A 26,808-nucleotide genomic window follows, 5' to 3' on the forward strand; every position below is an offset into this window, starting at 1 on the left:
CTCATGGTGGTGGGATGTGCCGCGGGGTGAACCTGCATGAAGGAGCTTGGGCACAGCTCCAGTACCTGAGTCTTGTCTAGCCACTTAATCTCCCTATAGAAAACCAGTTGTTCTGTACTCTCATAAATATTGTTCTCTTTAGCAAAGCTGGAAACCTGGGTTTGTTTTTTTATTTTTTTTTCCATTTTTTTCCTCTCTGTCTCAGTTAACTAAACATTCCTAGCCAGTTATTCATTAAAATGGGCCACACCTTACATTCTCTGATTGGGATTCGGTGAACAGAAATACAAGCCCTGAATAAATGTGGATTTTTTTTCTGGTTTGCCTTGATTTTTTGAGTTGCTTGTTATTTTTCCCTCATGTTATGAGAGCCCTTTGTACTTTGCTTCTGGAAGACTTGCAGCCTTTGCAACACAGTTGTGCTTTGCAGTGGCTTTTCTATTTAAAACAAAAACTTTTGTGGTTGGAGACAAGATCACAAAAAAAAAAAACACCCAGTGAAGCTCTTCTCTTTCTGAGTCTGCTGAATGTATGAAGTGCACTGAATTGTGTACAGAAAAACACTAGGAAATGTCAACATGGCTAAAATGTCAGTAGTGCAATAGTAAACAGAAGCAGGAAGCTAGCTTTGCTGCCCAGTTATCTTACACTGCTTCCTTTACTTTTGTGGTGCCAAAAAATACCCCACCCAATATTCTGCCTAGCTGCTGAAACATCTATCCCTGCTGACCACGTTTACCCTCTGACAATATGCTTTGCACAAATACTTTTCTGCAGATACAATGATGGAAATAGAGGCAGAGTATGCATTTACTAGCAACAGAAGACACATGCTATTTAAAGGATAGTTAAACTGAGTAATTTTATATTTGAGTATCTACTAAAAGGAGAAAAAGAATTTGCCTCTGAAGGTCTTAGGCTAATTGTTTTCAATTTAATTTAACTTGCAGTCCTCTTAGAAATTAGCAGAGTGGAAGACTTCAGTAGTCTACATGTATAATATTAAAAAAGAGCACAATGTGGACCAGCTTTTTCTAACCACGTGTTGCCAACTTCCGTATTTTAGGTGTAGTTTATGGCTTTCATTGTCTGGGACCAGTGGGGCAACATCAGTCCTGGTCTGTCAGATCACAATTAGTAAATCTGGCATAAATCCTCACTACAGCCAAAAAAGGCAGCAGTCCTTGCTTGTTTCTTTCTTCCTCCCTTGTGCTAGCACTCATATTTGTGTGGTTGTACCATGAACCAGTTGAGGGGAAACTGATCCTCTTAAACCTTTTTGTTTATTTGTTTTTATTGGATTAGCTTTCAGTCAATTGATTCTTTGGTCTGGTTTGCTGTGCAGCCATGCAAACTTGGTTTGCGGCACGAGCGCTAGTGTCAGCTCAAGTGACAGGAGGAAATGGGAAGCTGAAGTAGTCTTGGGCCATCCCTCCTCTTGAATTTAATGAGCGGTGGCATTTGTATCAGCTATATGCTCATTCTGTGTGTGCGTATGCGCTTGCATGTGTGCACAGGCTTCATATGGGTAATGTGCTCTTCTTGAGGATGTTTAGGATGCTATTGCAGAAATGAGGCACAAACAGTGAAGCCAAAGCGCACTGGAGGCAGTAGGAAGGTTATGAAGACAGGACCCTATGTAGGGACATAGGGGAGGTGGTGCTTGTAAGAAAAGTCTTGGAGAGTTAGCTTGGAGGTGACGTTTATAATTTGTAGGAATGAGGCAGTATACCTCTCAAGATACCTTACAGCCTTTTTAACGTATCATAAGTCCTAGTTATGAGAATTTTAACCTGCCCACGTTTGGGTAGGAGTTACTGCACTTAGCTTCCACCATCTGGTAGCCAACTTCATGCTCCTGGAAGCTGTTTCCAGGCACTTGAAGGATAAGATCAGCCAAGGGCGAATAATGCCTGACCAACCCAATTGCCTGCTAAGATGAAATGACCGCCCCAGCGGACGAGGGAGAGCATTATTTGTGGTTTACCTTGATGTTAGCAAGGCTGTTGGCATGGTCCCCTACAGCATCCAAATAGCCAGACTGGGGAGGTGCCAACTGGTTGGTGGAGAAGTGGATGGGCTGTGAGGCGCATGGGGTRTTGGTTAATGGCCTGAAGGCTGCTGGGTGGATGGTTTCCAGAGGCATGGCTCAGATGTTGATAATGGTGCTGGTGCGGGTTAACATCTTATTAACAACCTTGATGAGAGGGCAGAGTGCACTGTCAGCAAGTTTGTGTGGGATGCCAAATTGGGAGGGGGGGAGGAAGCGGTTGATGTGCTGGAGTGCAGGGATGCCTTTCAGATGGACAGCCTGGGGGCATGGGCTGGCAAATGTTGTCCAGTTCAGCAAAGGAAAGTGTAAGTCCTGCACCTGGGGCAGAATATCCCCATGCCTCAGGATGGGCTGGGCAGCCCCTGGCTAGAAGCAGCTTTGCTGAAGGGATCTGGGAGTTCCTGGTGAATGACAAGCTGAACCTGAATCAGCCTAAATTATTCTCTAGTTCTATGAAATTTTATAGTGGAGCTAAAATTCCATCTGAGAATGCATTATGGAGACCTTACAAAAGGACTGAGTAATGGTATTTGAAATGTTTGTAATCCATATAAACTGAAAGTGATTCATGAATGAGTGGGTACTAAGGTAACAATGTCTGTGATCATCAGAGATTTGCTTGCCCTGAGGAGGGCAAGATACTCCGGTGGCAAGTGGATATGAAACTTGAAGACTGCGTGCATTTTTCTTGATGAGTGGCTTCTGGGATGTAGTTTAGCTGAGTCCTATGTTGGGGATTCCTCCATATGCCATTTTATTTTAAGTAAAGTCAACACTGGAGGGAGGAAAAAACTCAGGGCTGCTTTTTCACTTTCTTCTTTGTGTCTGGTAAGCAAGGGAAGGGAAGAGCAGGTGACATCCTATATGCAAATATGAGATCAGCAAAATCTGCCCTGATAGATAAAATACAGAGATTATTTCCAGGCTGAAAGGAATGTTTTAAGAAGGAAGGAAGAAATGAAGGAATTGTCTTATTTCCATTACAGAAGAGTACAAATTTAACCATTGTGCAGTTGCACTTTTTAGGTTACTCTGGGTAAAATTAGGTTACTATATTTAACACATGGTAACGCTTCTTTTAATGGAGTTCTTCATTACCTTTTTGTTTTCCAGCTCCTTGCAAGTGTTCATTAATAGCACAGCGAGCAGAACTCTGTATATCAATGAAAAACTACCAGCAAGCTCTCCATGACGCAGAAGTCCTCTGCCGAAACAAACCCCATTGGCCTGTGGTATGGTACTTGTGTGTCGTAAAGAATAAGATGAAAAATACTTGTTCTCAGGATTTCTCTTTGCAGTGGGGACAGAACTTTCTAGGTCACTGTTGAAAGAATGTCTTGATGTTATCAGGACTGGAAATGTCTACCAAAAGCTTAGGTTCTTCATACAACATGCATAGGGAGAGTTTAATGTGGCTCCAACACATGGACTTTCTGTAGTGGGCAGCCAGTGACATGATTTTTTTGTGCTAGTGCCCATCAGTCTGCTACAGCTAGTGCTGTAGCTTGGGAGTGGGATTGGGTCTGGCAGCAGGGGGATGCCCTGTGTCCTGAAGCTCCCTTTGGGATGGTGTGCCCCAAGGTAGTGAATGGCTTAGCCAGCTCCTGGCTGCTGTGTCTTTCTGAGGAGTTTCCCAGATTGCATTTCAGGATTTTTTTTTCCTTTGAGACCAAGAGTTCGTATATCTAATTCCTTCTTGTGTCATAGTGATTCATAAGAGGGTTTGAGGTTTTTTTCCTTAATGAAATGAGGTGCTACAAGGAGTACTGGTCATGGGCACTCTGAAGCAAGCAGCAGAAGTAATGTTAAGAAAGAGAAGTTAGGAAGAAGTACACAGTGCCCGTAGTTACCGCCTGTTGCCTGAGAGCAAACTGGGTGGCTGACAGTTCACCCCACCTAGGCTTACACCTCCAGTCAGTGCCAGGCTCCCTCACCCCATGAACAGCAACACTGCAGCGCAGGTTTGGCCAGATAAAGCTCCCAGGCTGGAGACATGGTGGCATGGGGAGTTGGGTGAGAATTTTCGGAATACCTTGACTTGCTCTCGGTCTTAGCAAGACCAAGAAGGTGCCACGTGAGCTCCTCAGTGACCTGCTTCAGCATGGGGGGCTGCAGATAGCGCTCTGTTTCTGGCTTGGGAGAAAGTTGGATGCTTGTCTTCAAAGGATAACTGTTTTATCATCTATTACAACCTTTTTTATTTGAAGACAAGTCATAATCTTCCCCCTCACCCCCAATTTCACTGTTTAAAATTTGTCTTTTTGTCTAGGATCACTACTAATCAAGTCAGGAATTTATCTTGGGCAGCTTTGATTGGGTTTCTGTACAGAGGGAAAGATGAATTAAGCATGTTCAAATGTTTTTATGAAGCGTCTTGTCTGTTTGCCTTGAATCCATGGAAATATGATGGATGTCAGTTGTAGGCGGATAAAAACGTTTTTAATCACATCTCTGAAGAATGCTAATCTAAAATGAAATTTGTCATCATGGCATACCAGCAATATCACAGTTATTTCTTTTGTATATGTATTTGTCAGAATTTCCAGGCGTTCTTTGGTAGTCCAGAATTAATATTATACAGGAATTCTGGGCATCTGCTTTGTTTTGTGTCTTGCAACACTTCAGCATCAGAGTTCTAGCTCAAACATGCATTGCCTAGTAAAAAAAGTAGAGGTAAGCATAGCATTCACCTACCAGAACCTTTTGGCCCATTGCTAATTTAATGGCTTGCTGAGTTAGTAAAGCTCTGTTCGTTCTGCAGGTCCGTTGTAGTAATTAGAGCAATAGACAAGTCTGTTTCTTTTCAGTCACTGTCAAAACCATATCCTTGGACTCTGAGGCAGAGAGAAGTTTCCAGTTGTACTTTTCATGTGAGAAATAGAAACAGATGCCTTCCCTAAAGCTGCACAAGGTTCTGGCTAGATCTTACCCTTCAATCTGATGCTTGTCGGGACAGTGTGAAAATCAGAAAGGGAGAAATTGGAAGTGATAGTCCCTTAAGTGTAAAGGCCTCTAGTTTCTGGGCCTAATTTCTATGTTAGATCTTTAGATATTTCTCCCACAGAAAGCCCTTCTGTGGGAGATCAATATTCCCTTTGTGACTTAAACTTGGATAAGGTAATTGCTCTCGTGGCCCCTGAAGGAAGATGGCAAACAACCTTGTAACCTCTCCAGTGCAGTGGAGTTATCTTACAAGTGATGTCTGACTTGTTAGGAGTTCCCTAAAAGGATTTTACAGAGGCTGTGCAATTGTCAAAATAAAAAGGTCAGGTCTCTGGTAGTACCTCTCTTCTTACCGTGTTCAGAAAAAAAACTTACAGAGATCTTGATGTGAAATGCCTCCAGCATGTTGACTGTATCTGAGTCCCCAGAAGTCACAGGGCTTTGGAACCAAATACAGTTCTCGCAGTACTCCTCAGTCCCAAACTCCTATTAGGAAGTCTTATGCTTTCTACTTGCTGGAATAAATAGGCTGCTGCTTTACCCTGTTTTAGAGAAAGAGTCAGATTAACTACTCAGTGCTCAGCTTGAGAGATGGCTGTGTATTGAGACTTCTTGTTTAGTTCATCAAATGACATATGTTAATTAATCTGTTCTAGGCAGTGCTCATTACTTTGTTTTGGTACAAGTCTTCTACTTATCTTCCTGACAGTAGAGAGGGAAAGATCTTAAATGGCTTTGAATCAGCTTGAATGACTATATTGAAAGACTGAGGTACCTTCTTGGGAAGATTCTGTGAAACCAGATCTTTTGGCATTAGCATGAAGAATAGAAAATGTGTCTCTGCTTACCTGACCAGTTTCTAAAGGAGTTGTACTTTCAGCACAGCCTAAAGATAACTATGTAGATCAGAGGTGGACTTGAGTTTGCAGAACACAGTTCTGTCTAGTGAGCAATAGGCAAATGTTTAACTACACGTTTAGTTTTTCTCCATCTTTAAGGCAATAATTTCCATAGCCAGATTTGAACCACAAATGGATGTCCGCAGAGAAATTTGGAAGTGGGGTGTTCCTCTGTTGCCAAAAACAACTAAAGTAGGGCTTGTCCCCAAGCTGACTACCTTGCCCTTTGTCCATGGATGTGTTACTTTAGTATTTGGGAGAGGTCAGAGGGGCTAAAAAATTCTAATTAAGAACTGGTAAGTTCCTAAATTCATTATATGTTGGTCTTTTCTAGCCAAGTAAAATAAGTTACAAATCATATCTGTCCTAATAAGACACCCAGCAGAAGTGAGTGTCCTAAACACGAAATCTTCTGCTCCTTCACCTGCCACCTCCAGCCTGCCCTGTGCCTTTCCCGAGTAGTTTTGTTGCTGTCAAAATTGCCTTGGTATGTGAAGCGGTTCTCCTGGATATCAAGATGTAGTATTCTCAGGCCCCAGGGAAATAAATACCTTTCCTCATTCTCCGTCTGGTCACTCTCTGGGGAAAGGTGTGGTGTCTTTGGCTGTCAATGATGCAGTGCCTTTGGCCCCTCCTTGCAGTGGCCAGCCTCTGAGGCAGAGGAAGAGAGAGGAAGAGCAGCAGGTTCCCAAGGGCACTTTTTTCAGCAAAAGGGTGTGATTTTCCCCAAGTCACATAGATTAAACAGGTTGATACCAAAACAACGTCGGAAATGTAATACTGTGATATCGTAGAGCTGACAGCTCATGGTCAGTAATGACAAACGAAAAGCAAAACCTTCATCTACAATACTGGCTATTCTTCACCTGCCGAATGGAGTAAACTTCAAGAAGTCTATTTGCTGGTGTCTTGCTCCCTCTTCAGAAATGATGTTTAGAATTGTATTTTTTCTTTATGTGAACAGGGTCATTATGTGAAAGCAAAAGCTCTTTCTGGATTGGAAAGGACTGAGGAAGCATTGAAGGAGTTTCTCTACTGTGTTGCCTTAAATCCTGAATGGAGCGCAATGAAGAAAGAAGCCCAAAAGGTATAGAATGTATTTATTGGAYGCTTCTTAGCCATCACGCTGCTCTTTTTCCTGCAGCTAAGTGAAATTCTTGTCATTCCAGGTAATAGTTGTTAAAAGTCAAATGGTAATTTTGATTCAGTAGATTCTCTGATGAACCTTACTAGTATTACGCCATGGGAGAGGCCTCTTGCATTTGATTCATGTCTCAGTCACAGGGATTGTATATTTGTAGATTCCACTACAAATCTGTAATTTGTCCCCTACAATTTGTAGATTCCACTGCCAGTACATCGGCTGGATTTGAGCATGCCTGGATTAAGTAGGCTTAAGACTCCTAATTTTAGTGCCCCTCAGAAAACCATTTTTTTGCAGAAGGCGGTGGGGGGATGAGAGGGGAGTTACGTGCTGCCCTGTCCTGGAGGTGAAGGAGTTGCTGCCTCTGTAGGACTCTGGAGTTTAACTTGCCACAGGGGATGCACTTATTGCTAATCTGCCATAAATAGGTTCCCTCTTAGGTCCATATGGGCAGATTTTTGAAAAAGAAATGGGGATTCATCAAGGTGTGTGGTGGGGACTGGTGAGAACGGGAACAGGCTCTACGCAACTTTTAGCTATGGATGAAATGTGCTTGAGGATAGAGAAATGCCTTGCTGGATGCAGATAATGAGAACTGAAATGCATCTGTATTAATCAGTTTTGGTAGGAAAGCCTGGTCTAAAGTCTTCTGGAAGTAGGGATCTGAGGCTCAGAGAGGAGAGGGATGGAAGCAGGAGAAAGAGGCAACAGACTGTCACCCTGCTCATGGAGAGCAGAGGCTTTYGGGGAGGTTCAGTTCCTGAGGAGAAGATGACCTTGGGATGTCTCTACAATTGTTGTGAGGATTGCCATACAAGTTTCTTGTGAGCACTGGGGAATGCAGGATGTCCTAGCTGTTGCAAGCGTCTTAGCATTCGGAAGCTGCAAAGTTTGTGGTATCTGTGTTCATACAAACATAAAGATCCTATCTTAATTCTTCTTCTTCCTCTTTTCTCTCTTAATTGACTAGATAATGTGTGAGATGTTTTTCCCAGCCTTTGAAAATGTGCATGATAGTCTAACAGCACCTTTCTCTAGTCGAACATCCTATACAAGATTGAAACCTGCATTTTTGAGTAGCATAAACACACAGTCAGCTGCTGAAGATAGTTCTATTGCTGGGTCCTCAAAGGTAAAGTAAAAAGCACTCAACATACAAATACCAAAAGTAACATAAGGATCTGTGTCTGATCTCTGTGACATTGTTTTTGTCTACACTCATGTAGGCACTTCATTTCATGGTAAGCCTGTTTTCTCTAGTTCTTGTTGGATGTCTTAATGGGGTTTCTTTCTTCATAAATATTAGAGAATGAAACTCTTTCTGCAGAAAACAAATGGATGCCTTCATGTGGGGGTTCATTAAGTGTGCTTTTTTTTCCTCTCTCTGTGCGTTTTATGCACTCTGAATCTTAGTATGATGAATTTTCAGAGAAGGGATCTGTAGGGAGAGAAACATCCCTGTCTGTTTCATGTAACTTGAGAGTGCCCTTGTTTGATATTGGCCTTTTTCCCTTTCTCAACTTATTATAGCAACATTGATGTATTGCTGATGTGTACAACATAAAAAAAACAAAATTGTCTCATRCCCTATGTAACTGGTCTTAATTTTTTCTAGGATACTGTGTTCAGGTTAACAAAAACCCCGTCCCAAGAATCTGATGTATTTAGAAGCACTGATTCTTCTGTCTCCCATCATGTACTCTATTTTGAAGACAACAAGAAGTCCTTGGGAGCTATTCTCTCCAGTTTACCTGGGGTTGGCTTAAAAAGAAAGCTGTCCAGTGACATGAGGGATTTACAAAGCTTGGATGTCCCCAATAAGATTCATAAAAAAGGTTTGTGCTATGGTTTAGAAAGGTCACTTATTTTGCACTTACTTAAAAATGATAAGCTACTTTTTTCTGCCCCCTTTTTATAGGTGTAAATGAAACATTCCTCATAGGGATTGAGGGATTGAAATAATATTTTGTTGCCTAGTATGTCTGTTTCTGCTATTATAGCTTTACTCAATTAGGCATTTCTGTCTTTTTGGATCATGTAGATTTAAAAGATGTTAAAGCCATTGAAGTACAAATACTATTTACATTATTCCAGAACAATATCAATTCATTCAGTGAACACTGTATTTTCTTTCTCAAAAGGGGCATTTCTAATGTATAATCCACTAACAGTTTAGTCTTTGTATTGCTGGTGACTGCCATTTTCCAGGCCTCAGAGGTATGACTGAACTTCAGTGACTTTCTATATGAAGGAAAGATACAATAAGCTGGGGAACTAATCTTTAATTGGCATCAGAAACAGTCACATGCAATTTTACATGAATTTTTCCAAGCAAACAAAGAAGCCWTTTGAAGGCTAATAAGCCCACCCATTCTGTCACTTGATAGCTGTGCTTACAATTGCTGTGCTTCTCAAGCTTCTAACAAAGACCTCTAAAGTGTTTTCAGTGCTCTGGGAAAAAAATACTGAAGGCAGTATATTGCATGAGTAGTGAAATAATTGGTTAAAAGAGGTTTTTTAAATGCCATTATATTAGCATGCATTTTTTACCTTAAAAGAAAAAAAAAAAACCCACACCTCCTGGACAAATCTGACTTCTGCCTTGAAATGTTACAGGTCTTGAAGTGCTGCTTTTTGTCTGCCGCCTCCACAAATTATTGATTTATGGTCAGTTTCTGATCATGTTGCTGTGAAAGGAAAAATCCTGTACTTGCCTATGAACTGCAAGCTCAGTAAATAGATTGTGAAATCTGACCCTCCTCTATCTTCACAGTAAAGGCCAGAGATCACATTTTACCCATAACCATTAATTTCTGGTCTGTGCTAGATCCTGATGCCATGTTACTATTTGCGGAACAAAACAGTTAGGTTCTTGCTGTCACTAAAGGCTAACATGCAAGATATAGGTTAAAGATAACTCTTTTCTTTGTAGGCCACACAACACTGCTGCCCTCTCCCCTATCCTGTCTGTACTTGAGATAAACCAAATGCTGAGCATAAGTTATCTTTTAACAAAACATCCTAATTTTTTAACTTAACACAAAAAGCTGAACTTTTTTTTAATGGTCAGTGAATCTGGATGATAAAAAGGACGTGGAGGCGATAGTCATGGTTTTGTTGCAACCCTCACTGGACAATAAAGATGCAGATCATAAAAGAAGTTGCAGAATCTGCTTGTACAAATGTCATCAGAATTTTAAGCTGGTAACTCTTGAACTTAAATACTGCTATGAAGATTGAGGCCCCTATTCATAAGTGTGTTAACTACAGCAATACATACCACCCTCAAAAAAACAGGATGGGCAAAATTTTAAGTGTTTTGTTTCTGTATTTGCAGAGTGCTGAGCTGGTGAAATTAGTATTAGCTAATTTGGCTCCAGTAGTCCTTAAAGTTTAAGCTGTCTGAAACATGGATTTCCACAGCAGGCTAGTCTAGAAGAGTATAAGCCCTTTTTATACTTGTGAGAAAAATTACTCCTACTGAGAAAATCTATAACAAACAGTGCTGAAATACTTTAAATATGTGTAAACAAATTAAATTCTGGACTTAACATACTCAAAAACATCTGGCCTGGCTGATGTGGGAGTGGTGATGGTGGTGGGAAAGCAATAGCAGAGCATTTTAAAAACTAGACTTAAAAAAAACAACAACCGTTTTTGGAGAAGAAAATCATGGGTATTCATCTCTAAAATGCTTTCTCTGGCTGTGGACTTCTTCCTCTGCTCTCCAAAAAGATCTCCTGCCAGAAAGTCTAAAAATTAGATGGAAACTATGKTTTTTTTGTTAAACAAAGCTCTGGACAAATGAGAGAAATTAGATTCTTTATGGAAAAACAATCTAAACAGGATTTGAAATTGCAGTAATACTTAAACATTTTTTGTAACTCTCTTCTTATCTGCTTACTCAGATGCAGATGTTTTACCTGAAAACACTGCCATTACTTTGAGTGAGATACCACCAACCCTTGTGGATGCTTCCGACTTTGAGTGTTCCCTCTGCATGAGGTATGACTAGATTGATCTGAGATGAAGATCTGAAAGCCTTTTTAGCTTCTGATGAAAGGTTTTATGGTTTAGGAAGGGAAACTGGCCATGGAATGTCTAATTGATCACTTCCTTTTTTTCCCCTGAAACTGGCATCTAATGACTCTTTACAAACTGGATAGTTTTCTTCATTATGCTTTAACTTTGGGTGTCATTTAAAAAAAGGAAAGCCTTTTTTACATCCTAAGATAAAAATGTCACCCATGATTTATATGAAAGGAGGAAAGGAGATGACTAGGTTTAGTCATTCATTTCCACAAATTAGGAATCTATGTTGTTTATGTTGGTRGCTTAGCTTTTTCTGTTCCATGTTTTCATGTTCAGGTTGTTCTATGAACCTGTTACCACTCCCTGTGGACATACCTTTTGCCTCAAATGCCTTGAGCGTTGCCTTGACCATAACCCCCACTGTCCACTCTGCAAAGAAAAGCTGTCAGAAGTAAGTATGCCCTTGCCTCAATTAACAAAAAAGCACCAAGTAGTGTTCTATTGAAAGCAAGTATGTTGAGGGTTTTTTTATGCTCCACATATGGCAGAACAACACAGTAGTGCCCACAGCATCAAGCTGTGCACAGACCTCATTTGCTCCAGAATACGTTCTGTCATTCCTTAAAGAAAAGGAGGGGTTTTCTGGTGCTTTAGGTAATCTAGAGTTCCGGTATCACTTCAGATTCACACTTGAGGAGTGGCAGACATAGTCCTGTTCCTACCACCTATCCTCTGGATCTCTGCTAACTGTGAACAAGGAATGGTCATTCCTTGGTTGAAAGTTGTGCTCCGGTATACGTAATCTGTCTCATGCATTGAGTACTGCTTGGGGAGCAGAAACCTACCAGCTCTAGATAAAAAGAGCATATGTATCATTTGCAAAAGAGAGGAGGAGTTGCTTTACCTTGGTGTTAGCACAGCCTCTGCCAAATGAAAGACTTGGGGTTAAAATTAATGGGCATTGGAGTGAATTACATATCCTTAAGTGGGACTTTTGATGCCTGAAGGCTGAGAAGGAAGAGGAATCAGTACACTCATGGGCTAATGTGCTGTGTTGTGTTTTAAAAGGGGATGGGTTGGGAGGAAGAGACATTAGCTGACTTCTCATTACCAGGCTTCAGAGTTGACTCTTCTTTGCAGTTTCTGGCAAGTAGAACTTACAAAAAGACCGTCCTTACGGAAGAACTGATAATCCGTTACTTGCCAGAGGAGTTGTCTGAAAGGAAGAAAGTTCATGAGGAAGAAATGAAGGAATTGTCAAAGTAAGCTTTCTTTTTACTACCAACAGTTGTCACAGAAATGTATTTTTAATCCAAATTACTGAAGAAACTTTTCATTTGCTTATGGAAATGCACAAAATGTATGAAATGAATTTGTAAATAAACCTGCTGGATGTTTCATATTTTTTGCGTGTTTGTTGCAGATAAACAAGAAACAATATGCTTGGATGGTGGAGAGACACAGCAATATCTTACAATAAAGATAGTTGCTTTTTTCCTTTCAATCAAAATAATATCACCTTTCAGAGTTATAATGGGAGTTGTCTGGGAGTAGAAGCCCAAATATGAATGGATTGCACCTCAGGTCAGGATGAGTGTAAAGGTTCATTGCTGTATCAGTGCTGTATGGCTCTTACTCTACAACTCAATCAAAATGAAAAATAAAACATGCAATTAAAGTTGAAAAAGTAATATGAGGATTAGCTGGCTTTTTTAAAATTAAAGGGCTTTACTGAACTTTGAAATCCTCCACCACCTTGCTTTAAACATGGCTAGTTCTTAGATATTAAATGACTGTAAAAAATTATGGCTGAAATCGTGCCATCTGTATTTAAGCTAGATGTGTCTATATGCACACATTTGGGAAACTGCCTATTACTTCCTGACTTTTCCACTATGAAAGTAGATTAGAGGGTTGTATCCTTAATGTATTAACAGGAAGAGTCCTGAAATATGTTTGTCATTTAAAAATGATAAACCACAACCAGATATGTGTCTACAAAGAATGAGTCTAAGGAAACCACTGGAGTCTGCTGTATTAAAGGTTTATGCTGAATATAGCAGTACGCAGAAGAAAGCTGAACTTTTTTTAACAATTATTTTGCAGTTTGAATAAAGATGTTCCCATCTTCGTATGTACCATGGCCTTCCCTACCATCCCTTGCCCACTTCATGTCTTTGAACCTCGTTATCGTCTAATGATAAGAAGATGCATGGAAACTGGTACCAAGCAGTTTGGCATGTGCTTAGCTGATGAATTGAAAGGGTAAGGACATGAGCTAAAAATGTTCTGTGTTGCAGAGTGTTGTGATGCTAGCGGAGTACTACAGCACAGTATATTTGTCTCCCAAATCACTGTGGATCCTGCCAGTCCTCTATGAATCAGTACAGAAGGTGGTGGATTTTTAGTTTAGTATATTGAACATTCCTTTTGACACAAAACTCTTCATTTTTATTGCTCCTCTGTTGGATGAATAGCAAGAATACACTTCATCCTCCTACAGGCTCCAAAAATAGCACTTAGTTGTGTATGTGGTTGAATAGCTTTTCAGCCTGCTTTTTCTAGTGAAGGCTAACGAAGTCAGTTTGAAGTTGCTCTTCTGTCTGCTGTTAAAAAAATTCAAACCTTTCATAGTTTTCCTACAAAGACTGTATCATTTGAATGAGACAAAATATCCTTGGCTGAGAAGGCTGTTTTGCTGCTGAATGTTGAATTCTGATGTTTGTCTTTCCTGCTGCGTTCACTTTCTGCAGTGAGTGGGTTGTCCTGTTATATGAAATTCATTTTTGTGACTTCTGACACTGGTGTTTTTCCAGATAACAGCTCCCTATGTGGAGACTAAATATTAATTAGTAGCTGAAAGTCTAGGTGAAACCTTCAGTTTTTATCCTTTATAGATAATGTAATAGTTTTTTGGGGTGAAGAGGATAGGCAGAAGCTTGTGGAAAAAAATGAGATCTTAAGAGAAGTCTACTTTATGAGGTGTGATAGTTAGTTGCCGCCTTCAGAAGGTATGTTGGAGTAATGCAGATTGTAGACTACAAGTGTGGGAAGTTTTAAGGACACGTTAGTCCTCAGGAGCAGCCTTCTTATAGAGGATCATGACTGGAGCTGAGAGGAGAGGAGTCATACCAGGCTTTGGCAGCCTTTCCTTGTTGATATGCCCAGTTTGGTTTTTTTTCTCACAGATCAGAGGGTAATTGTGGCAATAGGAACATAGGAAACACTACAACTTCCAGTCTGCTCTGGCTGTGCTTCATGTCATTCAGAACCTGCCAGCATGCTGTCACTGGTGCACCCACGGCGGATTTCTGACAATACCGAAAACACAATATTTGACTTATTTAATAACATCATATACAGTATTTTAAAATGCAACTAGTAGAGTTAGATTTTTATATGTACTGTCTGTTTTGAGCTATTAAAATGATTAAACGTTTTAAGCATGGTATCTTCTACTTAAGCCACTGAAATGCAGGAAGCGCTCATCTGTAAGCACCTGGCAGGCTGTTGTAGCTTCTTATACAAGTAAAGAGATTCTCTTGTTGATTCAAAATTACGAAATCATCTGGGAATAGAAAAAGTAGGGAAACTTGTTTTGCCTCATCTAATTCGATGTAGGCAAGGGAGGCTGAGATTCATATCTTCTTTGAAAAACATGGTGATAAGACATTCAGTTCATTACCTTCCTCTGTTTTAGTTCTCTGTTTTAAATTTAAATGGGGGGGGAGGGAAGTTGGTTGTAAACTTTTAGTATGTGTCAGTGTATTTTATGCCCAATTCTAGGTGTTTTCTTGTCTCTTCCTGGTTGAAGTCACTTTCTACTCAAAAGTAACTTCTCATAGAACAACAAAAAAATCATTCATCACCTTTATTTCTGGACTAATTTTTAAACTCCCTATGAATGTCCCTAATAGCCTTAATTTAAAAAATTAAGTTATGTAGCTGTTTAAATAGTGCTTAGTCTAACTTCACTGTAATAAACTCATTCATCATAATCCCACTGGTAGAACACACAGCACTTAGTTTTATACAGCTGTGTTCTTCTTGCTCTTCCTCAGTTCATGTTTAGTATTATGAAAGGGAGAGAACAGTTATTCACAGTGGTCAGCTTTTTTTGCACTTAAAAACATGATTTCTAGTAGAGCAGAAACAGGAATCATTCCTCTGCAGTGCTGCTGTTTTTTCATTACTGTGATGCAACACACTGCCAAGCCCTGGTATAAGAAGTATTCCCCTGATGTAACATTTATCAGGCCCAGTAGGGATTTGTTATCTTGAGATTAGACTAGATACAGCACATTCTTCTGGTTAGCAATAAGCAGTAAGCTGAGGTACAAAGCTACAAGTACTTGCAGATCAACTTCAGATGGTGAAGAATCATGGTGTGATCAGCCTTTTTAATGAAGTAACTAAAGCACAAATGCAGGATAGTTTAAAACCGATATTTTAAATAAAGACTTTGTGTGTGCTTGTTTCTAGGACATGATTAAAACCCGTGACTTCTTTAAATAAAACAGATATAAATAAGTGTAATTTTACTAATATATATATTTTTTAACTTAGAGAATATAAATGCAAGAAGAATCTTGCTGTGGAAATGCCTTTTCCTTCTAGAGCCTCTAATCCTCTGCTTACACCTTAGAGCAAGGGGGTACAGACCAAGGCCTTGGACTGTTCTAGCCCTTCAGCCCTGCACTTGTTTCTCAGTTTCTTATGGTATCTTAACCCATCCTGGTTTTCTTTGCAAACCAGGTGAACTTGCCACAAGCAGGTAGCAACTCCCATGAAACATCTTCCATGTAGTTCCCTGTCCCTTCTCTACCTCCCCCAAATACTTACAAGCTGTCAGTGCTGCTGCCCTGGACCTTTGTGGGAAGGCAGAAAGGGTGGGGGTTGTGTGGCTTATGTGGATAAGCAGAAATGTGTTGTCACCAAAGCAAGGATCCTCTTTCAAATAAAAAGTGGTGATTTAGGCCCAGTATTTGTCCTGATGTGTATAAACACTTGTTGATGACTTCCACTTTTATGCCCTTCTGTCATTTCAGATTTGCAGATCATGGCTGTATATTAGAGATCAGGGACGTAAAGTTTTTTCCTGATGGGCGCTCAGTTGTTGATACAGTTGGTGTCCGTCGTTTTAGGGTCTTAAGCCATGGCCAGCGAGATGGATATAACACAGCAAACATCGAATATCTTGAAGATAAAAAGGTGATCTATGGCGCAAAGTTATTCATACCCATGTATTGCTGGATTCACTTAAATGGCCTTTTTCTTGTTGCATTTCAAGTTAGCTGTGCGTTATTTTTAAACCAATATCATTATAAAAACTTTAGCTCTATTTTGGAAACCGTGAACTTACTTAGTCTGCCTCTTATTTACTTCGCTTTCTTCATTTCTATCCCTATAATTATCTCTACCTGAAGTGTTGCAGTCCCGTTGTGAATCTCAAAGTAGCTTCTGAGACTCGGATGATGTGATCTGACATGATGTGTAGATGAGGTCAAAGTAACATTTTAAAACTGATATGGACTTGCAACCCTTCTAAGAACACGTCTCTGTTATTAGAGAACTCGCTAGTCTCTTCTTTCACTGAATACAGAATATGTTTCTAGCTTTCGCAAGCTTCATATAACCTTGCAACTCTGGTTTACAGAACAGCTCCTCAAACAAATGTGGGTTTCCATTCTTAAAAAGAGATCTTAGTGACGTATGGTTACTGTGCCTGTACCAGCATCCATCAAAGCTGGCTAAGAACAGAGAATTGCAGGGCTGGGAGTGGTTTTTAAAAGGAAGTCCTCTTATGAAATCTCCTGCAAGTGATGTGCTTGTGATGGTTTTTGGCCAAAATGTGAATTTTTGGCAGTGCTTAATTATGAGTTCCTGGATCATCTTCAGAGCATGTCTGTAAAATGTTGATACCTCTTAACATTGAGCTTAGTAGTGATCTCATGCCAACTGATGACGTTCCATTCTGGTCACATGGCTCTTAAGTGCACTTTCATAGTTGATGTGCAAGCCTGTAGAGTTCAAGTAGGGCTCTTTCAGCTGGTGCAGGACATGCAGTTGTTCGTCAGGGCAGGTAAGGCAGATCCTGCAGAGATGCCTCCCCCCACAAACGGTTGAAATACATAATCTATTCATAGTTATTGCTCTGCCCTGTTTAAATCCCCAGTGAAGGATGGTAGAACATAGACGTCAAGGCATTGTTTTGTAGATGTTGCCAGAGACCCAGCTCCTTATAATGAGAGTGAGATTTACTTTGTCTCACTTGAGAGGCTGAAGTCTGAGTTCATCACCCTGCGTTCCTGTTACATTCGATGATGAGAAATCTCCATCCAAAGCTGCCTATTTATCTGCTCTGTCTTAGATACCTACCTTAAGATGAGATTAATTGCCCTCTAGAGCTGTTTCTCCTCGACTGTGAAGGGCATCCAGAGCAGCTAGCTCAGATGTGTCTGAGTAGCGCAGATGAATCCCACCATTGGTGTGTACAGCTAAAAAAATTTAATGATTTGCAGTGTTTTTTTTCCCTAGGGTTTTTTTGTGCTTATGCTTTTTTTGTTTCCCCTAATGACTAAATAGTCAGGCCTGTGCAACTAAAACRCTTTTTGCCTCAGTGAGGGCCTTTTTTTATGGCTGTTCCTGATATTGAGAAATCATCCACTTTTACCTGCTTGCTGCCTGCTCACGTGCCTGCCCTCTTCCACCTTCTCCCTGGCTGTTCTACCATGGCCTTAACACTTCTATAAAACGTGTTGTTTTCTAAATGCAATAGAATCCCTATCGTTTTGCTTGGCGGCTGTAGAATTCCTTTTATTTTACAAGACAGTGTAACAATGTTCAGAGGTTCTTTTGTGACAGGGACTTGAGTTTATGGGTTTGAAGGGATGAATATGATGTCCTGGGATGAGAAAGCAGGTCCTTCTGTTGTGCCAGCATTTAGGAATGGATATTAATAAAGCAGTAACTTCTCTAAGAAATGTCATTTCAGAACATTGCTTGTAGGGGAGGGTAAAAAGATTCCACCGTCACAGGTTTGAAATATGAGACTTGAGTACAGTTTGCTTAGATAAGGACATTTGAACAGCAGCTGTCACTGCATTATTGTGCTTCACTTGCTTTTGGGGAAGCATATGAACTCCATAGTATCAAACTTGTTTTGTTCCCTCTCCCTTCTTTTAACAATAAGGTTGAAGGACCAGAATATGAAGAACTTGTCCGCCTTCATGATTCAGTTTATGATCAAGCTGTTGCCTGGTTTACTTCTCTTAAAGACAATATGAAAGTGCAAATTCTCAATCATTTTGGGTCCATGCCAGGAAAAGAACCAGAGCCACAGGTAAAAGCTTCCCACATATGCATCTTTGTCCTAGATGTTAAGTTCTTCCACAAGACTGTTTTCTAACAGAGGTTTTTGTTGTGTTTTCCTACATCCTAAGCTCTTCTTACTTTACCCAATTTTGGTCTATTAGCATGAAGTGTGGTAAACAATTACTGTATATCAATCTAAATCAGCATTTGAAGAGATCATCCTTAATGGGGCAAGTAGACAAGAAGAGAACCTGAAATTAAATGTTGAGTCGCTACTTGAACTGTTTTATGGTAGCTTTCTTAGCAAACAGAAGTAGTAGGGGGGCAGGAAGGTGGTGTTCTTTGTGGGACAGTGTTGGTGAATGCATTATTGCATGTCTCTCCATCCTTTTTCAGAGCAACCCCAGTGGTCCTGCCTGGTACTGGTGGCTCTTGGCAGTGTTGCCACTGGAAAACAGAGCTCAGCTGGCTATACTGGCTATGACTTCCCTTAAAGATCGTCTTATTGCCATCAGACGTGTGTTGATATTTGTGACTCGCAAAAGACCCAGATAACATGGACTTCAGTTGTGAGCAGGCACTGACAACATCTCATGATAGGTTGTTTGGGGGGTGAGGGGAGGGGGTTGTTTTTTATTTTAAGGAGTCTTTCAAAAATGAACAGTCCTTTCTGACTGTGTCCAGCATCCATCCATTACATCGGTTTGTTATTCTGGGTATTCGCCAAACTTTGCACTCTATCCTGTTGTCCTGGTGAAATCTGAGCCTCTACAAAGCTGTGCTACAGTTAGAACGTAGCTGGTAGATGTGGATAATTGCTTCAAAGTGCTATAATAGAGTTGATGTTTCTATCCTGCAAGAGAGTTAAGTACTAGAACTGCACCACCGGCCTACATGCAAATTGGATTTCTACTTAGTAGGAAAAGCAATCTGGACAGTGGACTGAAGAGGTGTTTCCTAGACTTTCTTGAAGGTGGTCAATAGAAGAGGAGTAACACTTCCCCAGTGGAAGAATGCATGAAGACTCTAAAGAACAGTACGCTCTGTTAGTGAACTGGTAGGCAGTCTGTCATACACCCACATCTCTCTTTTTCAAGAAAAATCAGTCTGTGAGGAAAAAAAACCCAAGCCGTTTGTGGTCAAGGCATCTGAAGATGTTTATCTGAAAGAATAATAGCTACTGAATAAGTATCCTATTTAGTAGCCTTAGGTAATCCCTTGTGTTGTGATTTATGTGTTGTAACGGATTGAGTATGTACAAAATGTTTGAAGAGGTGTACTTTGGTTTATTTAAAAAAAAAAATCAAAGTAATCCTAGCTGGTCTTATCACTAAATTCAAATCAAACCAGCTCCCTAAAGTATGATAAACGCTGCTGTGAAATGATTTCATTCCAAGTACTAGGAAGGCATACTGCAGTTTTCTTTGAACGTGTTCTGCAAGGGGAGCTGGCTAGGATAAAACCTGGGAAAGCTTCCTCTCCCATCTTGTCTGCAGTGCTGTGCCAACCTTATGCTACATTGGAATGACCTCTGTTAGAACATGTTTCAAACCAAAAGTATTGTAGTTTAGTACCAGTTGCTGTATGTGGTGGAAATCAGTCCCAATAACACCGTGAGAGGAGGCACAAACCGAACACTAAAAGGCAAGTCTCAATGCAAGCTTACGTCAGGTGTTAACCTTCATTTGTGTTTTTGATTTTTTATATATATTTTGTTTTTATCTAACTTTRATAGCTATTAAATTGGTTGCTTGTCAGTCAAATGATCAACTTTTGTTTAAATTGCCAATGAAATAACTAACAGTGTTACCAATTCAATTGGCATAGTTTCCTACAAGTAGAGTTGATACTACCAACAGGAAAAAAGTTGACTTGAATCTCAATGTGCTGCAAGCATAAGACCAATTTGAAGACTTGTTCATGTGCAGAAGTCTGGTAAGATGAAATGACTGTTTACCTAAATGGTCAAAGTGCCTGATTTCTTTTTTTTTTTTGTTCATTTGTCCTTATTTGTCAATGAAGATGTATTTTGTTTTTGTTTTCAATTTGCACATGAGTTCTGGAAGAAGACTGCATTAAAATGCAGCAATTAAGATATATTACCTGTTCTCTTTGGGTATTGTAGTTATAACCTGTGTGGTCTGGGAAACAAAAATACTGAGTTTTTTTCCTTTCAGCAAATGGCTACCACAAATGGTTTCTGTAACATACCCTGAATGTACTGTAACTGCCTCTACCTTGAACACGCCTTTTCTATTTAAATAATTTGTAAGTATATTCTCTGAATTGTGAAGTGCATAATTTACAACCAATGATGTAATAACCTCTACAGTAGCCTTCTGCAAGTTCTGCTACCATCACCAAAATACTAAAAATAGAAGCTGAATGCATTTCCTCCAGGATTCAAAGATGATGAAGACAAAATCATTGAAGAATAAAGGAATTTCTAGAGGATTGTTCTATAGATGGGGGAGGAAATGTCAGAAATCAGTGGTTCTTAAGCTCACTATCAACTCAGCTACCAAAGGATGGTTTGGCAAACTAATTCTCAGATGAGAAAATGGACTGTATTTGATCTTGCAGTTCTTTCTGTTCAACTTCCCATTCTTCCCATCTCTTTCCATGCTATGTATTTCTTCTAGATTCTCATCTCACTCTTCCCTCCTTTGTGTGTCTGGCCTAGTTTTGAGTATTAATAGTTTGGCTGCAAAGGGACATTGATGGTATTTGTATATTGCTGGTCCCTGATCTTACATGTGCTTAATTTTACATATAGGAGTGCATTTAAGGAAAAAAAAAATCAAGGTGCTAGTTAGTGTCTTCTTGGCTTTGCCTCAGTAACTAATGTGAATACTTTTCTTTGCAAAAGTGATTTTTCAAGGTATCTACTGTTGAGGTACTTCTAAGAGGAAACCCTACAGAACAGAAGTAGTTCTTTATTGCAGTTCTGTAATGTATAAAGAGACATTTTACATGGAAAGTGACATTGTTATCTTCATGAAAGCCTGCATAGTTAATGGAGTGATATTTTTTGAAGAGAAAGCTGAACTGTAGAGGGATTTTTTTTAGTAAAGGTTTAAAGCAGTTTTTGAATATTTCAGTGACTGATGTTTTGGATAAATGATACAACTTAGGAATTGTCTGTGTATGGATGCAAATAATAAATGAGCAGCCCAAAGCTGACAGTTCTTCCAAAACATTGAACGCTGATCAAATAGAAAAGCTTTAATAAAAACTATCACCACTATCCTGTGGTACTTGCTTTCTAAGGGAGAGTACCAGTTTCATTGCTACCAAAATATCTCTGCCATGTAATCTCTACAGCATCCAGTAGTACCTCATTGGAAAAGCTAGCTATCTCATTTCTCTCTTGGCTAGAGGAAATACCAACGTTATAGCCGTTCTGCGCTTTTGTGTAACTTGTCACCAAGGTACATGTGGAAGCATGGAGCTGAGCTCCTGGAAGAGATAGACAGGATTTGTTGCCTTTCTAACTCATTATGCTCTTCTTGCTTGCTGTCCAAGCAAGGATGCTGGGATATATGATGAGTCTCTTCACTGTGGTGAATGTGGCCCTTCTTTATACATCATAAAGAGGCCAAAAAAAAAAAAAAAAATCCCTCTACCTCTACACCTGTTGTTCACCTGTAAAGCTTCAAGCTACAAAATTATATATATTTTAACCTTTTTTTGTCTTTCAGAAGCATACTAATTGTTTGCCACTGAGGCCTTTTATCTACTGTATTTTAATATGTTCATTTGATAGTCATCGAGATCTCTTTGTACTTCTAACCTGTTGATCTTGTCATGTTTCTTACTGCTCCTTTTTCCTTGTTCTCCAGTCCACTTTTAAATTGATAAATAGAAAGCTGTACACTCTCTATTCTATTACATTTTACACTAGTGGAACTGGTATTTTGGTAGCGCCTTAATTTTGCAGTTGTGAAATGATTGTATCAACTCTTGTCTGGGGCTTCTGACCAGATTTAAATGAGTATGTTTAATGTAGATAAACTTGAAACCATTTTTTACTGTTTTAAAGCTAGTTATGAAATGGAGTGTGTACATATGTATAAATATAAATTATTAATCTGCACCTTTTTTTATCTAGTAAATACAGGAGAAGTTCATGTTCTAACCACATTTGGCACTTCTTGTTGCATAAGCAAAGCCAAAACTTTTTTTAAAAATTGCAATGTTCATTTCATGTATATTTGCAATATTCATGGGAAATGTATTTAATTTATGTGATATTTGGAATAAAACAGACTGAATTTATAAGTGTGTAATACTGAGTTAACTCCATTCAGTTTGAGTTTATTGGAAGGCTTTATCACTTTGTGAGTGTTTTTGAAGGCAGAAACTTGAGATTGCTGTCAGTGCAAATGTTTGTAATATAAATCCCATTTAATGCAATTGCAAAGATGTGTGATACCACAAATCAAACAGTGAAGCACTTCCCATTTTCATATTGTGCCACCTCTGTAAATGCCTCTCACTTCTAACTGAAAGAAAGACCAGAAGCATGTGGTCAGAGATTCAGGAAAATGAAACCGGTCCCTGCAGCTGTGGGAAAGCAAGATCATAGCTGAGAGCTAGAGCACTCGATTGAGAGACTTTAGAGCACCTTTCACATCTGCAACATGGATGTACTCTAGGTGCAAACCCTTCTTGTCTTCGCACTCACCGCACCTCTCTTCCCAGCCACTGGTAAGGAACTTACTTTTTTCTCACCCAGAAGTTTCCCAAAGTCACTGTTCAGTATATAATACTACTTTGTATCTCTGAGCTCTGCTGTTTCTGTAGGTAAAATTTGCTGTTCCTGATCACTGCCACTGGTAAATTCACAGTCACTGCAGTAGCACGGTCTGAACAGAGACAAACTACCGACATGCCATTATCAGAAGTAGACTGACAGTTTGGTTTCCCTGACAAGAGCCAAAGGGATGAGACTTGGTCTAGCAAAGTGTTAAGAAGCAAACGGCATTCAAGAGTCAATGATTAGATGTTGCAGTTCATAAACTCATCTTAAGAGTTTCAGCCCCAACGTGGGGAAAGTGGAGGAAGCTGCAGAGAGTGCAGTGCAGGATGGTTGGCTGAGTGCGAGAAGTGGAGCTGAAGGGGAGCAGGTCTTCAAAACACTTCCGACTTTGAGACCAAGGGAACTTGCCATTGCATGTGATCCCACCCAGTTTCCGCCACTACACAGAGGCCTGTTCTGGGCACCCTGCATGCAGCTGGACCATGCACCAGTAACCTTGTAATCTACATGGACAGGGCTGACCAAGAGCCGATGGGAAGCAAGCACCACGTGTCACTGAGAACTATGCCTATCCAAACCTGGACCGGACAACCACTGAAGAAGCTGAAGCGAGAGCAAAAGAGAATGTGCAAGTACTGTACCAAAAAGGGATTGAGGTTTGCTGTTTTCTATGCCCTCCTGGCCCAGTTGGGAGGGATCATTGTAGGCAGCATTAAGACTGAGTTAACTTAACATGAGGGCATGTACTTGAGCACTAATACGATTTGTATTGTGCCAGCAAAGCCCAGGTGCAGTTTGGGGGTTAGTGCGTGCGTGGGCACAAGGCTGAGACCAAGCCATGCAATGGCCTCTGGTGTCCCATGGCAACTTGCCACTGCCTGCCCATCTCACTGTTAAAGACCCAGCTCCTGGGATCTCTAGTCACCTTGCCAAGAGCCCCTTGGGAAGTGGTGGGGGGACACAGGAGCAAACGGGAGTGTAGAGCTCCTGTCCAGGCTGACGTGGGCTAGCAGTGAGGGGGGTTCGCTTCAGGCCAACCTGCACCGGCACCCTGCCAACGGCCATCACGCTGCATAGCGCAATGTGGCACCTTCACGCCTTTGCCCCCATCAGATATAAACCCCCTCAGAAATAATAGAAGTGGGACAGGGAGATCCAAATACAATAGTGAGAGTGGGATGTGGCAAAGAAGGGAGAGGCTAGAGGTCACGTAGTTGGTCTTTCGTTTCGTAGGTTCTTGGGTGAGAAACCTTTATTCTCTAGTCCTAAGTGTAATCCAATTGGGCTGCAGAATCAATTCAAAAAAATATAATTAAGAACACAAAACACTTCATTGACTGACTCCAGTGAAATAAAATACCTTTCCAGTGCTGCAAGGTTTAGACAATGTTTCACGGTGAGTCATTAGGCACGGGCGGCTGCGTGCAGAAGAGGGGCCATGGGACACAGGCCAGGCTTTTCAGCGACAGCAGTAAAATGCCGTCTTGTGGCAGGCAAACAAAAACAAGATTTTGGAGAGCGTATTGCATCACTCAGCAACTTCTCAGTGCCAGCTGAGCAAAACCACTCTGAAGGTATTTTTTGTAAATATTAACCTTTTTTTTTTCAGTTGGATTGACTTTCTCCTTTATTCATGCTGCCTTTGTGCCTGTATTCACTGAATATTTGAGCAATCAAACATCAGTTATAGGAATGCTCTTGTAAAATGAGTTGCAAGAGTGTGCTGGAGTATGCGTGTAAATGCCACTTGAGCTGTTTTGATATGCTAAACAATAACATTCTCTGAACCTCACTCCTTTTGCCAAAGGAAGGCAAAGAAGTGAGGCAGGGAAAGATGGCTGATCCAGCTTTCCTTTTTCCTGTCCAGATCCTTGTACACCTAAAGACCTTGAGAGATATAGAAGCAAAATAACTGTATGCAATCAATAAATCTTAATGGAGGGGTTTTTTTTGTCCTGCAGCATTTTCTTCAGTAGGAGTTGTAGAGACYGCAAAAGGCAACATATTGAATTGTGCCCATTTCCCTGAACTGTAGAGTGCTGCCATTCCTAGAGCATGTAACATTAGTGGTGAATACATGTTATCCTGTTTGTATTCCCTTTTGCTTCATCAAACCAGGAACCCAAAATAATGATGCTTAGTTCTGTCCWACAGCGCTTAAATTCAGAATGCTGAGTACTTGCTGGAAGCTGTTGGCTATTGAGTCACAGAATAAAAAAAGAGTAATCTGGACCAAAAAAAATCTGAGATTATGTATATAAGGAAAAAAAAAAGATAGGTGAATCTATGCCAGCACTTTCCTGAATTCATTTCATGAATGGGTACACTACATTCAACAGCTAGAAGACATGTGTGTTTTTAATTGGATTTATGGTACCCGGTGGGGGCGTTTGTTTCTAAATCAGGATGAACATCACTTGCTGACAACTTTTGTAGAGCTGTTCTGCAGTATTATGGGGTTCAGCCTGATCTGCCAAACTGGAGACTTAGTGTGTCTATAAAGGAAAAATCTTCATTTTCCAAATATTGCTTAGTCTTTGTTCTAATAAACATCTGCTGCTCATTTTGTGGAGCAGCCATGTTGGAGCACTGTGCTGGGAAGGAACTGGATTTCGAACACAGGAGCCACTTTTTATCTGAGGGCCAGACCAGCTCACCTCACTGTAGCCTAAGTTAGGGAGGCAGTTCTGGTCAGGAATTTGCCCACTTTCCCCTATCCAGTATTTTCCAGAGGTAGAGCTGAAACTTCTCCCCCACTCCGCCCCAGTTTTACCGATTAGCCAGTGGAGGGAAGTCACAAGCGAGCAAGCACAGTAGCTAGCTTTCCAACCAATTTCTCCTAAGGCCTTTTTGTATTGAGCATGACTCAGTCTCTGCAGAGTGTTACAGCAGCAGCGATACAGGTAGGCATGTCACTGCAGCCATCAGAGAGTCCCAGGGGAGCATGCCACAGGCTCAGCTGGGGTTGGCTGGCAAGACATCTCTCCCTAATCCCTCAGTTAGAGGCTTCTATATGTCCTGAAAAGTTTTGTTTTCTTTTTCTCTTGCAAACCTCTGGTAGTTGAATTTGAGGGAGGCTCTAACCTTTAACAAGTAATGCTGAATGCTCATGGCATTCATATAAATGCGATCCCTTCCTTCTTTAATCCCGCTATTGTGGCCTCAGGGCCATGGTGTATCAGTGAATTCTTCAAATGAATTGTGCACAGAAGTCTTTTTATTTTCCTTCTCGTTTCTATTTTCTGGTCTCAGAATTTCTATTATTTCTGGTATGCTTTTTTTGCTAGAGAGGCCCAAATTGATCACACTTTCCTAAATGAAGGAATTATACAAAAATGTACCTCCCACTTTTCACATGTTCAAATGTTTTGTTTGTTTTGCAGATAGTTACTGGATTGCATTCAGAAGCTTTGTGTCTGAATTTCATACTCCTTATTTTTCAGTGGTGATGCCTTACCAAGCGGTGTTTTCAGGAATGTAATTTTCTTGTTTACTTTGCAGCAATTGACTCTGCATAAGTGTCAACTTTGGCTAGACCTTTCCATATATTGTCATTACATATTAATTTTACTGTGCAGAGGCTACTTGATTTTATCTTTATGGGTAATARCAGGTAATTCCTCTTGGAGAATATGTACTAAGACATTGGTACGAGTTGATG

At 40.3% G+C, this 26,808-nt stretch overlaps 1 protein-coding gene across 1 annotated transcript in view; it reads left to right on the forward strand.

The window, feature by feature from the left end:
* LONRF2 (LON peptidase N-terminal domain and ring finger 2) overlaps positions 1-22,667 on the forward strand; it is a gene marked incomplete at its 5' end in the record, with an annotated part of 36,029 nt that extends 13,362 nt beyond the window's left edge. The window contains 11 exons of the mRNA XM_026066408.1: positions 3,167-3,285; positions 6,860-6,982; positions 8,010-8,171; positions 8,655-8,874; positions 10,948-11,044; positions 11,408-11,522; positions 12,212-12,333; positions 13,178-13,336; positions 16,120-16,282; positions 18,264-18,413; positions 18,782-22,667. Coding sequence (XP_025922193.1) covers positions 3,167-3,285; positions 6,860-6,982; positions 8,010-8,171; positions 8,655-8,874; positions 10,948-11,044; positions 11,408-11,522; positions 12,212-12,333; positions 13,178-13,336; positions 16,120-16,282; positions 18,264-18,413; positions 18,782-18,940 — 1,589 coding nt within the window. The remainder of the gene's footprint in view (positions 1-3,166; positions 3,286-6,859; positions 6,983-8,009; positions 8,172-8,654; positions 8,875-10,947; positions 11,045-11,407; positions 11,523-12,211; positions 12,334-13,177; positions 13,337-16,119; positions 16,283-18,263; positions 18,414-18,781) is intronic.
* Positions 22,668-26,808: the final 4,141 nt, after the last annotated feature.

Source organism: Apteryx rowi, unplaced genomic scaffold (assembly GCF_003343035.1).
Source record: "Apteryx rowi isolate R43461 unplaced genomic scaffold, aptRow1 scaffold_103, whole genome shotgun sequence".
NCBI lineage: Eukaryota > Metazoa > Chordata > Aves > Apterygiformes > Apterygidae > Apteryx > Apteryx rowi.